Source organism: Chelonia mydas, chromosome 14 (assembly GCF_015237465.2).
Source record: "Chelonia mydas isolate rCheMyd1 chromosome 14, rCheMyd1.pri.v2, whole genome shotgun sequence".
Classification (NCBI taxonomy): domain Eukaryota; kingdom Metazoa; phylum Chordata; order Testudines; family Cheloniidae; genus Chelonia; species Chelonia mydas.
In genome coordinates this window covers 41679637-41698178 of record NC_051254.2, presented here as the reverse complement: position 1 = coordinate 41698178, position 18542 = coordinate 41679637, and the positions used below count along the sequence as shown (strand labels likewise).

The 18542-nt window shown below is 52.6% G+C and overlaps 1 protein-coding gene across 1 annotated transcript; it reads right to left on the bottom strand.

Moving 5' to 3' along the window:
- Positions 1-748: 748 nt before the first annotated feature.
- LOC114020494 (killer cell lectin-like receptor subfamily B member 1) lies at positions 749-18019 on the bottom strand. The gene is made up of 8 exons (XM_043528536.1): positions 17899-18019; positions 16915-16940; positions 13044-13152; positions 12518-12613; positions 6497-6715; positions 5444-5598; positions 3183-3295; positions 749-2551 (listed from the first exon to the last, which is right to left on the bottom strand). Exons 1-8 carry the CDS (start codon positions 18017-18019, stop codon positions 2428-2430), a joined length of 963 nt encoding a protein of 320 aa, XP_043384471.1. The 3' UTR covers positions 749-2427.
- Between the last annotated feature and the right edge of the window lie 523 nt (positions 18020-18542).

Here is an 18542-nt window from a genome sequence, read left to right as displayed (position 1 = left end):
GTGTGTCTCTCTCTCTCCTTTTTCTGCCCGATCCTCTTCATCTTTCCCTCTGCCTGCCAAGGGGTGATGTTCTCTAGGGGAAGGGCTCTCCACTCACTAGGGGAAGGGCTTTTCCCTGGTCTCTGCATATAAAGGGCAGGGCTCAGCCTGATGTCTCTGCCCTGGGAAGGAACTTGTCTGTCATGAGCACAGTGGAATGTGTGTGTGTGTGTGAGAGAGAGAGAGATCAAAGAGCTGAGCTGTTCTCTGTCTAGCCATACACAATCCACAGGAACCATTACTGACAGACAAACTTCAAACAATTACACACAAACCCACACCACCATGCTAAGCATCAAGTATGACACCAGCGGTTAGAGGCTCCAACTGAGATCAGGGCCGCGTTGTGCCGGGTGCTGCCCAGCCCAGACACAGCGAGAGACAGTCCCTGCCCCAGCTGAGATCAGGGCCCCGTTCGGCTGGGCGCTGCACAGACACACAGCGAGAGACAGTCCCTGCCCCAGCTGAGATCAGGGCCCCGTTGGGCTGGGCGCTGCACAGACACACAGGGAGAGACAGTCCCTGCCCCAGCTGAGATCGGGACTATATTGTGGTCCCTTCACCATCTGAACAGACAGGACAGACAAAGGGTGGGAGAGGAAACTGAGGCACAGATTGGGCAAGTGACTCGTCTAAAGTCACATAACACGTCAAAGCCATGGTTCGAGTCGCTCTGTGACCCATCAACAATAAACACACCCAGCTTTCACACGGTTTAACAGAAACCTTTAATGTCCCCATGATCATGATGATCCCTTGCTCCGATCTCGAGCTTTGCATCTGTAGATCTCAAAGTGCGTCATGCAGGAAGGTCAATAGCAATATCCCCATTTCACAGATGGGGAAAGTGAAGCACAGAGGCGATGTTTACACGGCAGTTGGACACCTGCACCTGGCTCATGCCGCCTAACTCGGGCTCGAGCGAAGGAGCGGTTTAACTGCAGGGTAGAGGCTGGGGCTCTGGTTGGAGGCCACACCGTCTCCCTCGTGTGACAGCACCTTCAGCGTGTTGCCTTCGTCCAGCCCCATGACCAAACCCTGAACGGGCCAGCGCTCACCCGCCCTGTCTCTTCCGGGGACTGGACAAGCTCTGTCCTGTTGCACTCACAAGCCCAGTTTTCTCGGGGGCGGCTCCTAAAGACACCTGGGTCTGTTTGGAAGGTCACCTCTCAGCCTAGCCAGCCGCCCTGCCCTCCAGCTTTGCCAGGCCATCTCTTCCTGGGCTGCCGGGCACAGGGTCACAGGGCATTCATTAGACTCCAGCCGTCCCCATAGTGCCCCCATCACTGCCATGGAGCACCCCAACCCGGCTCCTCTGACAGAGACAGTGACCCCGGAGAGCGTCAAATAATGCACAGGGAAAGCTTCCATTTGGGATCGGGATTGGGGGCACTGATCTACTTAAAGGTGCTCTAAGGAGGTAGCAAGTGGACAGCACATCCACACAGAAACCTCTGAAGCTGAGACCCCATCGTTAGTGACAGGAGTTAACGATCCGCTAGGGCAGGATGGGCAGAAATGCGTCAGGTCACAGGCTGGACGGGAGCAGTGGGTGCGTTGGGGAAGAGAGCGAAGAGCGGAACCTGGCAGAGAGGTGAAAGGAAATGAACCGGGTGAAATCCAGGGGAAAGCCCAGATCCCCAGCTGGGGTCAATCAGTTCTGCTCCACTGGACACCGAATCGGGGCTGATTTACGTGACCTGGGGCAGACTCTTCTCTCCCTGTCCTGGGGGGGTGAGGGATAAATTGCCCCAGGGCTCTGCAGAGCCTGACACCTACAGCCCAAGCCCTGCCCCCGCAGCGCTCTCCAGCCCCTGCTGGAATACGCAAAGCCAGAGTTTGGAATTGCTCTTCTCTAGGCTGAGGTAGCATTGGGAGCCAGGACTCCTGGGTTCTATTCCCAGCGCTGGGCGAGGGGGAGGGGCTGGGAGCCAGGACTCCTGGGTTCTATTCCCAGCGCTGGGTGAGGGGGAGGGGCTGGGAGCCAGGACTCCTGGGTTCTATTCCCAGCGCTGGGCGAGGGGGAGGGGCAGGGAGCCAGGACTCCTGGGTTCCATTCCCGGTGCTGGGCGAGGTGGAGGGGCTGGGAGCCAGGACTCCTGGGTTCTATTCCCAGCACTGGGCGAGGGGGAGGGGCTGGGAGCCAGGACTCCTGGGTTCTATTCCCAGCGCTGGGCGAGGGGGAGGGGCTGGGAGCCAGGACTCCTGGTTTCTATTCCCAGCGCTGGGCGAGGGGGAGGGGCTGGGAGCCAGGACTCCTGGGTTCCATTTCCCACTTTGCCACCAATTCTCGGTGTAATTTGGGCAGGTCAGTGTCTGCCGCTCGGTTTCCCCACGTGTGACATGGGGCTAATGGTGCCGCGCTCTGAGGTCTCCCCCGTACCCTGCTCAGAGCGGGACGGCCTCTCGCTGGCACATCCACTGCAATCCAGAGCTGCAGGTGTCAGAATGAAGCCGATTCCCGTTCACCAACCCACAGCTGTTCCCCTCAGTCCGGCCTGACACCGGGAGCCTGCGGGACAGAGGAGAGGGCCCCTGTCAGCGCGTGTGGGTCCATCACACGCAGTCGGTAGCGGCTCTTCCCTGTTCCAACGGGATCCGCAGCCGTCGTCTCCTCCAGCTCTGCCCTGGGGGCTGCCCCCTCTCCCCACTGTCAGGGCCCTGGCCAGGGTCTCCAACGGCCTCTCGCTGCCCAGAGCCCAGGGGCCTGCTCCCTCCTCATCCTCCTTGCTGGGCTAGACCCTGTCCATCTCCCTCCCCTGCTCCGCGTCCCCTCCCCACCCGGCTGGGCCGACGCTGCCCCCTCCTGGTCCCCTCCTGCCTCTCTGGCTGCTCTGTGTCTCCCCCTCCCCCCTGCCCCATTGTCTGGGGGATCCCCAGGGCTCTGGCCTGACCCCTTTGCTCTTCTCCCTCCACACCCCGTCTCTGGGAGACGTCCCCCTGCCCCCAGGGCTCCAGCTTCACCTCCTCTGGGGGCGGGGGGCAGAGGGGGGAATAGAAGCGTCTTTGTCATCACCTTACACTGAAAATGACTTCCCCCAAAGTCCTGACCTTCCCCCAAACATCCCCTCCCCCAATCTCTGTCCCCGGCCCCTGCTGCCCAGGGAGGGGAGGGAAAGGGTTTGACTCAAGGAATCACTCACAGGGTCTGATCCAGCGGGGAGCCGTCCAGCCAGGTCCAGGCCTTCTCCGGGGAGGGGCGGGACAGTCCGACCCAGAACTGATACGTGCCTCGTGTCAGGGCCTGGAGGGACGCCTGCAGGGAGTGTGGGACAGGCAGCTGGGGACCAGAACCTGCTCTCGGCTCTTTTCTTGCAAATCCAAGTTCTCAACAACTTTCCACCAGAACTACTGTCTGGCTGTCCACCTATCCCTGTACACACCTATCCATCCCCACGCATACCTCTCCATCTCGCCAACTATTCCCCATGTAGACTCTTCTGTCCACCCAGCCCCACACCTACCCCCTCTCTCTGTAGCCCTCAAGCCTCATAACTCTCTCTCTTTCTCTCTCACACACACAAACACACACACACACTCAGCCCATGTGCCCCAGTCCATGGGGCCGGATGCATTGCATCCGAGAGTGCTAAAGGAATTGGCGGCTGTGATTGCAGTGCCATTGGCCATTATCTTTGAAAACTCGTGGCGAACGGGGGAAGTCCCGGATGACTGGAAAAAGGCTAATGTAGTGCCAATCTTTAAAAAAGGGAAGAAGGAGGATCCTGGGAACTACAGGCCAGTCAGCCTCACCTCAGTCCCCAGAAAAATCATGGAGCAGGTCCTCAAGGAATCAATCCTGAAGCACTTACACGAGAGGAAAGTGATCAGGAACAGTCAGCATGGATTCACCAAGGGAAGGTCATGTCTGGCTAATCTAATTGCCTTCTATGATGAGATTACTGGTTCTGTGGATGAAGGGAAAGCAGTGGATGTATTGTTTCTTGACTTTAGCAAAGCTTTTGACACGGTCTCCCACAGTATTCTTGTCAGCAAGTTAAAGAAGTATGGGCTGGATGAATGGACTATAAGGTGGATAGAAAGCTGGCTAGTTTGTCGGGCTCAACGGGTAGTGATCAATGGCTCCATGTCTAGTTGGCAGCCGGTATCAAGTGGAGTGCCCCAAGGGTCGGTCCTGGGGCCGGTTTTGTTCAATATCTTCATAAATGATCTGGAGGATGGTGTGGATTGCACCCTCAGCAAATTTGCGGATGATACTAAACTAGGAGGAGTGGTAGATATGCTGGAGGGCAGGGATAGGATACAGAGGAACCTAGACAAATTGGAGGATTGGGCCAAAAGAAACCTGATGAGGTTCAATAAGGATAAGTGCAAGGTCCTGCACTTAGGATGGAAGAATCCAATGCACCGCTACAGACTAGGGACCGAATGGCTTGGCAGCAGTTCTGCGGAAAAGGACCTATGGGTGACGGTGGACGAGAAGCTGGATATGAGTCAGCAGTGTGCCCTTGTTGCCAAGAAGGCCAATGGCATTTTGGGATGTATAAGTAGGGGCATAGCCAGCAGATCGAGGGACGTGAATGTTCCCCTCTATTCAACATTGGTGAGGCCTCATCTGGAGTACTGTGTCCAGTTTTGGGCCCCACACTACAAGAAGGATGTGGAGAAATTGAAAAGAGTCCAGCGAAGGGCAACAAAAATGATTAGGGGTCTGCAACACATGACTTATGAGGAGAGGCGGAGGGAACTGGGATTGTTTAGTCTGCGGAAGAGAAGAATGAGGGGGGATTTGATAGCTGCTTTCAACTACCTGAGAGGTGATTCCAAAGAGGGTGGTTCTAGACTATTCTCAGTGGTAGAAGATGAGAGGACAAGGAGTAATGGTCTCAAGTTGCAGTGGGGGAGGTTTAGGTTGGATATTAGGAAAAACTTTTTCACTAGGAGAGTGGTGAAACACTGGAATGCGTTACCTAGAGAGGTGGTGGAATCTCCTTCCTTAGAAGTTTTTAAGGTCAGGCTTGACAAAGCCCCGGCTGGGATGATTTAATTGGGGATTGGTCCTGCTTTGAGCAGGGGGTTGGACTAGATGACCTCCTGAGATCCCTTCCAACCCTGATATTCTATGATTCTATGATTCTAAGAGCTCCTCTCTTCAGCTGAGTTGTGTTGGGCACATCCCAAAAGGGGGAGGGTACTGGTAGCTTTAAGCCACCATTGTGTGTCCCTGATCTCAGGGCTGGTGATTTAGGCTGAGATTTGTCAAAGCAGACTAGGGGATTTGAACACACTGATATTAACAATTAATGGGAGTGGGGTGTCCAAGTCCTTTAGGCAGCATTGACAATTCTAGATCCACCATGTAGCATATACAAGTCCTCAGACGCTGTACCCAGGGCCCAGGCCCGCAGGGGCAGTTCCAGCAGGATGTTACTGTCCCCTTTACCAGCTCCTCCTTGTCCCGGATCACCAGCAGCTGGGAGCCCACCACTGAGCAGTTGGAGCGGCTCTCGCTCCAAGTTTTACTTCCGCTGCCGACCCAGTAGCACTTGTCCCCGTGCAGCTGCCAGTCCGTGGGGCAGAGTTTGCACCTGGAGCCCCCTGCAGAGAGACAGGATTCATTAGTGCTCTGAGCCCTCTGGGCCTCATTTCCGGCTACTCCCTTCCTGTGACTGGGGCTGGGATGGAGATAAAATGGGTTTGAGTCCCCTTTGTGCTCCCTGAAATCTGGGGCTAGGCTGGGCCCTGCCTGGCTCCTGGCATCAGTTACAGCAGCCTTGGGGCTGCTCTGCCTTATCCATTGCTCCCATTTGGGCCCCGGGGAGCAGAGAATACCCATAGTGCACTGCACTCTACCCACACACGCCAATCTGCTCCCTACTTTGGGGGTTGGGAACAGAGTGTGTGAGGGGCTCTTACTCCAGCCCCACACTAGGCAGGGAGGTCTCCAGGGCAGAGGGGACCTCATGGGGCTATTTGCATCCATTTTAAGGCTACATTATTCTGCCAGAGTGGCCTAGAAGGGGCTTAGGACAACTGAAGATGCGTTGGGGGCTGGTTAGTGGACATCTAACAGGATATGGGAGGGGAGGTGGTAACTGGGGAGAACAGGGGAGAAGGCGGGATCCCAGGGATGGCTGGGAATGGGAGGGGGTGAGTCCACGAGACCGTCTCTCTGCTGGGATCTGTCCCTGCTCTGCAAACATTTGGCCATCCTGGTATTAGATTATTTTAAGACCCCCCATGCAGTACCAGGCGTGGCCACTAGATGTCGCTCCCCCCACCCCCCAGTCTCAGCAGAGCCCCCACACCCAGTCCCAGCTGAGGCAGGTCCATTCCTAGCCTGGCACCCAGCGGGGCTGGTGGCTAGATCGGTGCAGCCAGCAGGGGGCGGCGTGTCCCTACCCTGCAGGATCCCCAGGGGCTGGGGCGGCAGCTGGGTTTCCACTGGCCGTGCCCGGGGCACAGGGTGGCTCAGAGACACACGAGCTGGGGTTACCTGCTGGGCTGGGCTGGGCCGGGTGGCACAGCTGGGATCGGAAACGCTCCAGGCAGGAGCTGCATTCTGCCGTGCTGGGGTCTGCGCTCCCAGGGGGTGTCGCTGTATCTCTGCGCCCGGCTCCTTCGCTCCCAGGGGGTATCGCTGTATCTCTGCACCCGGCTCCGTCGCTCCCAGGGGCTGCTGGGGTCCGTCCCTTCTCGGACATCAAGTGGGAAACTGCAAAGCAGCGTCCGTGGGAGTGAGGTGGTGGGTCAATGTGATGGGGAGTTGCTGGGGAAAAGCACCGGCTGAGACACAGGGCCTGGCCCAAAGCCCATTCAGCCCCATCTCCACTGACTCCCATGGACTTCAGAACAGCCCCAAAGGGCCACAGTCCAAAAGAGTGGCTTGGGATTGAAAATCAGTGGGAGCTGGGTGCCTAAATCCCTTGGGCCTCTTTGCAAACCCACCTCATCTTTGCATCTAAGTTATCCAGCCCCCATCAAAGCAGTATCAAAACACCTCAGAGTCTTTGCTAGATTTCGCCTCCCAGTCGCACTCTGTAAGGCAGGGCACAGGGCTGTTATCCCCATTGTACAGGTGGGGAAACTGAGGCACAGAGCTCTTCACAGTGGTGTGGACCAGCCTGGGTTCCGAGCAGGGACAGGCCACCTCAGCCGCCCCTCTGGGGCTGCAGGTTCAATACAGTGTAGCCCTCCTCACTGTGCGTCCTGCCCTGGAGAGAGGAGGGTCCGGGAGCCACGTGGGCGGGGGTGTGAGATCGCACAGGAAGCCGAGACTCTGGGCTGCAGCCGCGTGGGAGTCAGGGCGGGGGTCACAGCTTCCGGCGTCAGGGGCTCTCTGCTGGTGTGGAAGCTGGCTCAGTGAAAACAGGCCTCCCAGAAGCCTCCCCCTCCAATGCAGCCACCCTGAGGGGCGCAGCCTGTCTGTTGCGGAGTTTATCTGACCCCTGTCACTTGCTGTCTCTGTCCTTCACCCACATTCCCTGTGAAGAAGGGGAGGATCATGGGGACAGATTGTTCAAGGGGTTTAGGCACTTAAAGCTGCAAAGAGACTCCGAGTGGGGTTTTCAGAAGCACCTAGGCCCAGATCCTCAACAGGATTTAGGTGCCTAACTCCCGTGGGTGTTGGGCACCTAAATACATTTGAGAACCTGGGCCCTAGGAGCCCAATTCCCATTGACTTCAATAGGCATTAGTCACCGAGTGGGTTGTTTTTAGGCGCCTAGCTGCAGAGTTAGGTACCTAAACCCCTGCGGAATTCCAGCCTTAAGGGACCAGCCCAGGGTCACACGGGGAATCAGTGGCAGAACCAGGAACAGGTCCCAGAGCTCCTGAGTCCCAGATTAGCACCAAAATCGGTGGCCAGCCTTCCTCTCGGGATGCCTGTGAGCTCCTGCCCTGTCCCACCATCCTGCGGCGAACGGCCAGCTCTGTCTGACACGTCAGCCTGGCGATGGGAACACGACCTTCAGGGGGAAACATTCCCAGCCACATTTTGGGGACGCCCCTTCTCCATTTTATCCACCAGCTACATTTCCTCACGATTACGTGTTGAGGACAGTTGTACGGAAACGTCCACGGCTGATGAAAAGCTGGGGGGACACTAGGATCATTTCCCCCTGCCCCCAGATTTTGAAGCAAGTGGAAATGTTTCAAAATTTGAAATTACAACAATCCCTTTACAACTCCCCAGCCGGTGGTGCAGTCGAGTGCCCAGCGTGATGAATGGAAAGGCAGCGTGAGGAGGAAATCGGGATTCAAGACTTAGCTCTGCTGTATGACCTTGGCCAAGTAATTTCAACTCATTTGCTTTGACTGTCTTGTCTACTGAGATTCTGAGCTCTTGGAGGGGCAGGGACTGTCTCTCGCTGTGTGTCTGTGCAGCGCCCGGCACAACGGGGCCCTGATCTCAGCTGGGGCAGGGACTGTCTCTCGCTGTGCGTCTGAACAGCTCCTGGCACAACGGGGCCCTGATCTCAGCTGGGGCAGGGACTGTCTCTCCCTGTGTGTCTGTGCAGCGCCCGGCACAACGGGGCCCTGATCTCAGCTGGGGCAGGGACTGTCTCTCGCTGTGGGTCTGAACAGCTCCTGGCACAACGGGGCCCTGATCTCAGCTGGGTTACTAGTGCAATGTTAATAAAACTTTCCATTGACTTAGATGACCTTTGAAGTTGAATCGCCCCCTCACTGCCCAGTCTAGAGTGAAAACAGCTCCTGTCCTCATTTTACTTCCTCTCCTGTACACAAAGAGAAACCACAGTGTTACCCCTGCCGCCCAAGTAAACAAGGTTACAAACAGGAACAGAGCAGCAAATGGCATCTTCTGCCCAGAGCCAAGCTGGCTCCTTACAGCCCAGCACAGACACATTCTAGGCTGCAAATAGGCCGTAGGCCCTTGGACCAGCCTTCTCTTATTGGTATTATATCTATGACTGTGGAGCCTAGAGGCCCAGCTGTGCCCAGACACACAACGAGAGACAGTCCTGGCCCCAGCTGAGATCAGGGCCCCGTGGTGCCGGGCGCTGCACAGACACACAGGGAGAGACAGTCCCCGCCCCAGCTGAGATCAGGGCCCCGTTGTGCCGGGCGCTGCACGGACACACAACGAGAGACAGTCCCCTCCCCAGCTGAGATCAGGACCCCGTTGTGCCGGGCGTTGCACAGACACACAGCAAGAGACGGTCCCTGCCCCAAAGAACTTGCAATCTACTTAGATGAAGGAGGCACGATCTCCATTTTTTCGATGGGGAAACTGAGGCCCAGAGCACTTGCCCACAGTCACACAGGGAGTCTGTGGCAGAGTCAGGAATTGATGCTAGAGCTAAGAGTGGCTTACAGCCAAATGGAGAGTATTTCACGTCAGCGGGAAGGTGGTGCTCCTAAATTCCTTAAGGGCTTCTGAAAATCTCCCCGTAAATGGACAAGGCAAATCATCGGCGGGGGAGGGAACGGAAACACAAAGGCAAAGTGCCTTGTGCAAAGGTCACCCAGCAGATGTGGGAACAGAACCCAGGTCTGTTAAAGACAATATCCTCTTTCTACAGGTCTGGAGCGCTCCCTGTGTCTCCATTGCTCTGACTATCTCTGGGGCTGTGTATGTATTAGAAAGAGTCGGTCAAAAAATCCGAATTTATGTGCCACAGGCAATTCCAATATTTCAACATTTCTTTTTGCCCTGAATTGGGACGAAAAGTCAAAGTATCAAAAGCTTGTCTGTGGAAGGAAAAATTCAGAATCAACCTGATTGGGAAGGATGAAATGTTTCACTTCAGGTGGGTTCAATATTGACCTGCCGCTGCCGAGGCTGCTGGGAGTTGTAGTTTCGAGCCTCATGCTGCTGTTCCTCCTTATGGACCAGGCTCCCTGGCTGGACTACATCTCCCATGATGCACCGCAGGCTTGGGACTCCCAAGGTGCACTGCAGTGACACAGCCAGAGCGGAGATATATATACATGTGTAAGCCCCAAGGTGCTTCCCTAGGTTCCTGGGGCTCTGTGTGCCAGTTGCTCAGGGAGAGGCGCTGTCCCTGGGAGGAAGGTGACTCCCAGGTTAGAGACCTTTGTTGGGAGGGGGGTTTGAGCATTGGCCTGCTAAACCCAGAGTTGTGAGTTGAATCCTTGAGGGGGCCATTTAGGGATCTGGGGCAAAAATTGGGGATTGGTCCTGCTTTGAGCAGGGGGTTGGACTAGATGACCTCCTGAGGTCCCTTCCAACCCTGATATGCTGTGTTTGTGAAAACTCCCCCCACAGCCTGGCTGAGTTTAGCCCCCATCTCCCTAGGGAAAATCAGCCACCCCATGGCACCACTGCTCTGACCGCTAGCCCGGGGCTGCCGCCGGCTGGGAGTGTGGCTGAGTGCTGGGGTGGGAGACTGAAGTAAGGATTTTTAGGCTAGTTTAGTAACCTGCCCCCGGAGCCGTACACCCCGTTGGAGGTGAGGAGAAATCCTGGGAGCAGCAGCAGCCTGACCCCTGCATGAAGAGGACGCCTGCCCGCAGTGATCATCAGCCCCTCTGCAGTCCAGGGCCATCTCTGACCGTGAGGATCCGGCGTGGAGTTGTGAGTCGCCATCCTTCTGTTAGCTAGTCAGGAAGATGGTTCGGGAGAAACCCCCCCTACTCGTGGGAAATGTGCCCTCAAGCCAGAGGGTCTGGGTTTGGGGATTTTATTACCTGCTGCCTATTAAACTCGTGGCGGGACTGACGGCCTTATCCCACGCACGAGTCCTTTGGGCTGCACTGAGCCCAGTCAGCCAGGCTGCTAACAGACACAGATGATATCGTGGTCACAGGTCGTCAAGGGTCCCTACAAGTACGCGCACCAATGGGGCACTAATTTGACCTTTGCTAGATCAGGTCACGTGACTGGGGAAATTCATGGGTATTATCAGCGTGGGCACCGGTTTCCCCTGGAATAGTGTTCTATTTATCTCCTGTCTAATATAATGACGGTGTGGAATATATTGTATGTGTCTGTGTTATTTCTTGGGAGTCTCCAGCTAACTGGCAAGTAAGTGGGGGTTACCCTGGGCTGAGAATTTTCCTCCCAAGCTGCCCTGGTGACTCTGCCAGGCAGGAGTGAGGTGGGTAGCGGCACCGGCAAATAAATTCATACGGGAAGCAAATAAAAATGTTACACCCTGGGGAGCGGGAGGCGGGATCCAGAAGAACCCAGGCCCGTCCCTCAAAACGCGTCAGGGGATTGGTGCTAAAGAAGGTAACCGGGGGGATAGGGAGCGCTACACATATAGCAAAATCCAAATTTTCCTTTTTTAAAACACACATTTGGCTGACGAATTCTCAGCCAGGGCTAGTATTGGAGTTGGCTGACATTTTTTTGCTACTTTTGAAATGTTTATGTAAATTTGAAACAAAAAATGAGGGAAAATGTTGATGAAACGGTCACCCAATTCTCCCCACTCCCTCCCGTTTTTTCAGCCAACTTGCAGAGCTTTTCAAATTCTGAGCTTTCAGAATTTAGGGGGGTCTTTTGAATTTTGAACAGAGGGTGACAAGGATTTTTTTTTAAATATATCAGTAAATTTCCCCCCTTATTTTTAACCAGTTCCAGTGTATGCCTGGATCTATCTAGTTATCCATCCATCCCCATGCACACCCATTTCCCTATATATTTAATTTTCTCTCCACGTTACAGTCAAGCTCTTCGGAGCATCAAAAAAATGTACCAGGTAGTGGGAGGGGCTCCACAATGGAGTTCTGGAGGGACCGGCTAATCATAGAATTATAGAATATCAGAGTTGGAAGGGACCTCTGGAGGTCATCTAGTCCAACCCCCTGCCCAGAGCAGGACCAATCCCAACTAAATCATCCCAGCCAGGGCTTTGTCAAGCTTGACCTTAAAAACTTCTAAGAAAGGGGATTCTACCACCTCCCTAGGTAACGCATTCCAGTGTTTCACCACCCTCTTAGTGAAAAAGTTTTTCCTAATATCCAACCTAAATCTCCCCCACTGCAACTTGAGACCATTACTCCTTGTCCTGTCATCTGCTATCACTGAGAATAGTCTAGATCCATCCTCTTTGGATCCACCTTTCAGGTAGTTAAAAGCAGCTATCAAATCCCCCCTCATTCTTCTCTTCCGTAGACTAAACAATCCCAGTTTCCTCAGCCTCTCCTCATAAGTCATGTGTTCCAGTCCCCTAATCATTTTTGTTGCCCTTCGCTGGACTCTTTTCAATTTCTCCACATCCTTCTTGTAATGTGGAGCCCAAAACTGGACACAGTACTCCAGATGAGGCCTCACGAATGTCGAATAGAGGGGAACGATCACGTCCCTCGATCTGCTGGCAATGCCCCTACTTATACACCCAAAATGCCATTGGCCTTCTTGGCAACAAGGGCACACTGTTGACTCATATCCAGCTTCTCGTCCACTGTCACCCCTAGGTCCTTTTCTGCAGAACTGCTGCCTAGCCATTTGGTCCCTAGTCTGTAGCGGTGCATGCTATACACTGATGGACCCGCACAAATAAAGACGGAGCTGTCAGCTACTCACCCCAAATCCCCAGCGCTATCACAGCAATCACCAGGACAACGTTCCCAATCCATCCGACCCACAGCGCTGTCCGATGCCACCGGGGACTCGGGGGACCTGTAAGAGCCAACGTCTGGTGAAAAACAATCGGAACCTGGTGTACGAAAGACCGTTTCAAAGAAAAATACATCCCCAGCGTGGGTAGAATCCGATGCCCACAGGGAGTTGATTACAGGATTGGGGCCTATTCACTCCCCTGTTCATCTGGTTTCCCTTCGGAGGCCAGTCTGGGATGACTGGAGAGCTGTCTGACTTTTAATGTAAAGGCAATGAGGTGAAATTTTGGCCCTTTTCTTGAAAATGGGAATTTTTATGAAAATATGAACATTTTCTCAATATTTTACATTTCCCACACTTTTAAATGACCCCCCCTTTTTTTATTCTTCACCATATTTGTTTGTTGTTTTTCAAATTTTTTTTCTGTTTGATTGCATTATTCTTAATTATTGTCTATTGTGTTCATTATGTATATTGTCAATTTGCATACCTTGGCTGTAACATGCACGCCAATGGAAAGTCCAGGAGGAAATAATGTCACAAATTGGCAAGGTAGCAGCTGCATGGACCAGCTTAAACACGATTCGGTCATTGCAAATCTACAGTTTAAAGACCAAACTATGAATGTTCAGCTCAAATGTTATTTCCACCCTAATGCATAGATGTGAAAGCTGGAAATCCACCAAAGGCATAGACAGATGTCTAAATATCTTGGAAAGCAAATGCCTTAGAAAATTACTAAACATTAAATGCAATTAATTAATAACAAATGCCAAGAGTCCAACATCACCTGCTCTCTAAAGTTATCTAGAACAGAAGTTGGAAAGATCTGGGATGCATTTTTTTTGGCCACTGTTGGCAGACAGGATATTGGGCTAGATGGACCATTGGTCTGACCCAGTATAGCCGTTCTTAGGTTAAGAATGAAGAGGAGCATCGGCCATTGGGCAGCTGGAAGAACATGCAAAGGGGGCCTAGCAAAGGATCCCTCCATCGAGCCGTCCTTTGAGAGAGAGCGCGTTTACAGAACTTAACAATACAAAAGACAGGCAAACAGCAGCCCAGGTTAGACAGGGATGGTGGAGCCTGGGTCGTGCCCTGAGCAACCTACAATGGCCCGGGCAGGATTCGGCATCACTATTATTATTACTTTGCTTTCCGACATTTGATTTTCTCAGAGGTTTCCCATTTGCAACTTTTTAGGCTGGAAACATTTTCCCATTTGTAAACATCTCTGGTTCGGTGCTTTCTCTTTGCATTTTCAAGGTTTAATTACTATGTTGCATGGCCAAGCTTGATTGGTCAGCTTAGCCAAATGCCATTATTATTTCAGACTTAACATCTTTCAATCTTCAAGACAGAGAATCACAGAAATGTAGGGCTGGAAGGGACCTCAAGAGGTCATGTAGCCCACCTTCCCCCTCCCTCACCCCTCACGGAGCTAGGACCATATTTACCCCTAGACCATCAGTGACTGGTGTTTGTTTAACCTATTCTTAAAAACCTCCAGTGACTGAGTTTCCACAACCTCCCTAGCTAACCTGTTTCAGTGCTTAACTACCCTTAGCGTTAGCAAGTTTTTCCTAAAATCTCACCTAAATCTCCCCTGCTGCAAATTAAGCTGATTACTATTTATCGTACCTTCAGTGGCCATGGAGAGCAATTGATCTGCACCCTCTATAATAACCTTTTTTATACTGGAAGACTGGTCTCATGTCCCCCCTCCTCCGTCTCTCCTCTAGACTAAACACGTACAGTTCTTCAACCTCTCCTCGTCGATCATGTCTTCTAAACCTCTTCTAAACATTTCTCTGTCTTGAAATCAAAACATTTCAAAATGATGATGTTTGAAAACAAAAAATGGTGATTAAAAAGATTCCATGGAAAAGGTCCAAGAACAAGAATATCTGCCCTTGTCACAAACTGATTGAACTAACCACAGTTTAACTATGAGCTACTCTGAGATTCCCAGGCCGGAAGGGACCATTCTGGTTGTTTTGTCTGACCTCCGGTATTACACACGCCAGAGAGCATCCTCAAAATAATTCCTAGAGCAGATCTTATAGAAGAATCACCCCGGGTTGATTTGAAACTTGTCAGTGATGCCGAATCCACCACGACCTTTGGTAAAATGTTTCAATGATTAATTCCTCTCCCTGTTAAAAATTTACACCTTATTTCCAGTCTGAATTTGTCTAGCTTCAACTTGCAGCCATTGGATCTTGTTAGAACCTTTCTATGCTAGATTGGAGAGCTTGTTATTCAATATTTTTCCTCATGTAGATACCTATAGACTGTCATCAGGTCACCCCTTAACCCTCTCTTTATTAAATAGATTGAGCTCCTGGAGTCTATCACTACAAGGCAGGTTTTCTGATCCTTTAATTATTCTTGTGGCTCTTCTCTGACCCCCTCTCCAATTTGGCAACATCCTTCCTGAATTGTGGGCACCAGAACTGGACACAGGATTCCAGCAGCGGTTGCAGCAGGGCCAAATCAAGAAGTAAAAAAACTGCCCTGCTCCTACTCGAGATCCCCATTTATGCATCCCAGGGTCGCATTAGCTTTTTAGGCCACAGTGTCGCACTAGGAGTTCATGGTCAGCTGATTATCCACCCCCCCTTCCTGAATCCTTTTCAGAGTCCCTGCTCCCCAGGACAGAGTGCCCCTGTAAGCGTGGCCTGCATGCTTTGTTCCTGCTGGACTCACTCATGTCAGTTAGGGCCCAGTTCAACAAAACATCCCTATTCAGCAAAGAACTTGGACGTGGGTTTAACTTGAACAGTGTGCTCCGGTCCCATTGACCGTAATGGGGCTTAAGGAAGTGGTTAACGAGAGGCACGTGTGTTAAGTTCTGTGCTGAATTGGGGCCACAGCATAAGGAAGAATAATTCTAATCAAAGCCGGCATCTGTAGGTGACAATCTCTGGCCTGGGTTATGCAGGGGGGTCAGACTTCACGATCAGAGTGACATTTAGACATGCAACGTGTATGAATCACAGACGCCTAGCAAGAGGCCTTGAAGACGCTGGGCGCACGGGATGAAATTCACCCCTGTATAGAGAACCCACACAAAGTCCAGACACCACTCTAGTCCTATTTTGCAGGCTAGAAGTAGGGCATTGGCCTTTGCGCTTGGCCCTCTGCAGAGATGTGAATTTCCCCCACCGAGGTTGGGAGAGGAAACAATAGCTTAAATATAGCTGCTGTGAAGTCACGGCTGCCCAGAGCGAGTTGAGAACCGTAGCTTCTTGAAGAGTTTCTTAAGAAGCATGCTAATGCTGTGCATTGCAGAGATTCTGTGCAGGAAGGGAAGTGCAACCCCGGGGCTTGTGATTCTGGGCTTCTCCAAAACAGTCCCAGAGTGTCAATTAGAGCAGCCCTGGGGTTGCTTTAATTTATGGACAGTCCTGAGAAACTCGGATTATCTGGAGCAGCAGAAATTCTCCTTACTGCTCCCAGGCCCACCCCTGCTGGAATCTGTTCCCCGCTAGGGTTTTTTGGGGGGGAGGCACTGTAGCTTATGACTGCCCTACGCTGTACCTGCAAATTCTCTTCTGGCCACTTGCAGCAAAATCCTGCCCCTGTGTGCTGCAGATGTGGGGTACGAGGGCTGAGGCAGGCTGGGTGCTGAGCTGTGTATGGAAAACTGGCTCCAGCTCTGGGGGACTGAGCACCTGACCAAAAGAAGGACCCACCATGTCCAGATTCCCAGTGCAGGGGCTTACCCCGGAAGCTAGCCTTCCCCGCCCAGCCAGCGCTCCTCAGCTTTTGAGTAGCAGCTCCGTGGACCATTACAGAGGATGCCCGGCAGCAGAATTACAGTTGCATGTACCAGTTTTCCTCGGAAGGAAGAGTCAATTACGGTAGCGCCCTGAGAGGCTGTGTGAGATCAGGGCCCTGTTGGGCTGGGGGCTGCAGGAGCATATAGCCAGAGACAGCCCCCGCTGTCTCAATAGCACGTAGAGTTCATGCAGTAGCTTTTGTGGCTCATCCCCACTCTAGGGTCGTGTCCGAGCAGTTCAAATTATTCTTGCCAATGCCCTAGTAGCCTGAGTCCGTCATGCAACCATCTAGAATTCCACAAGCCCCCAGCGAGAGCTCGGTGGGTCGTAACGGGAGAAGTCTGATGCACCACCCGGGCAGGCGAGTGGGAGCATGGACTTCCCCTTTCCACCCCAGGCTTCTGCACCGAGAGAGCCCCGCACACAGAAGTGAGCAGCTACAGAGAGCTGATCAAAAGTGTTTCAGCCACCTCCCCCAAAGCCAGAAATTCCCCTGGCACAGACCTGCTCTGGGCTTCCCAGCAAAATCCATCTTTGGGTTTACGACGAACCCCCCGGGAAATAAAGGTCACTTACTGAGGGGCTGAGCTGAAAGGGGCGTCCTGGAGCCAGGAAAGCCAGAGGGGAGGTTCAGATCAGCATAGACTATCTCCCCAGCCATGATGCAAGCAGCTGATACGAGCACCTGGTTGTGCTCTCAGGGCAGCCGGGGCTTGGTCTGTGAATGTAATTGACATCAATCCAATGTCAGGAAGTGCCGCCTCTGAGAGCTGAATTCCGCTCCTCTCACATGTGACTGCAAAGGGTCCTGTCACAGCCCGGGCTGTCTGGGTCCTGCAGCCTTAAACCAGTGCAACTGGCCTTGAAATGTAGAGACTGGTGCAGCCTTGGGGCCAGGGATTTCAGAGGCACCGTAGCTTTCAGGTAGCTGTAGTAGGGTCTAGTCACAGGGGCTAAACTATTGGGCTGGGAATTAAAATTCCTGGCTTTGTTCTCATCTCAGTTCTGACCTGCTGTGTGAATTTGCACAAGTCACTTCTTTCCCCCGTGCTTCAGTTTCCCCGCCTGCTTCGTATGTATTTCAGCTGTGAACTCTTTGCAGCATGGACTCCCTGTGTGTCTGTGCAGCACCAGACACGATGGGGCCCTGATCTCAGCGGGGGATCAACTCTCATTGAAACTAGGTGCCTAAATATCTCTGAAGGTCTGCTCCTAAGTGACTTTCCAAGACGACACACTAAATTTGTGGCAGAACTTTGCAACCCAGGTCTCCTGGGTCCCAGTCCAGTGCATTAACCAGAAGACCATCTTCAGTTCTCTTTTTAACACCACTTGAGGACATTGGTTCAGCCTGGGAATGATTTACCCAGTGCCGCTGTTGTGCCTGGCATTTTGCTGGTGAAACGTTTTCTGTGATGTAGCATTAGAACAGATCAATATCATAGTTCAAAGAGTTCACAGGGACTAATGGAAGAACAAACTAGCCGGACTAGTTATTGACTGAAACCTTGGACGATGTATTTTGCGAGTGTGGCCTGAGCACGCATCGGAAAATATTACTCTCATACCACAACCGGCCAGCCGAGAAAGCTGTCGTGTGACAGTGGTTAACAAGTATTAACAGGGCTCTTGGGCCGGATCGCAGCTGCTGTGAATTCGCCCTATTTCTGTTGGAATCCATCGTGCCAGAGAGCCCCCCACCAGTGCAAGGTAATTTTTTCCAATGTGCGAAGTAATGCACATTGGGAAAACTAATCCCAGCTATGCTGACACAATGATGGGGTCTAAATTGGCTGTTGCCACCCAAGCAAGAGATCTTGGAGTCACCATGGCTTGTTCTCCGAAAACGTGCAGCAGCCGTAAAAGGGTAGCAGTATGTTAGGAAAGGGATAGAAAATAAGACCGACAATATCATAATATATATCTGTGTATAAATCCGTGGTGCGCCTACACCTTGAATACTGTGTGCAGTTCTAGTCGCCCTGTCTCAAGAAGGAGATAGTGGAACTGGAAAAGGTTCAGAGAAGGGCATCAAAGATGATCAAGGGGATGGACCGGCTTCCATACGAGGCGAGACAAAGAAGATTAAGGCCGCTTATCTTAGAAAAGAGACGACTAAGGGAGGATATGATCGAGGTCTATAAAACCATGGATGGTGTGGAAAAAATGAACAGATAAGTGTTATTTACCCTTTCCCACAACAC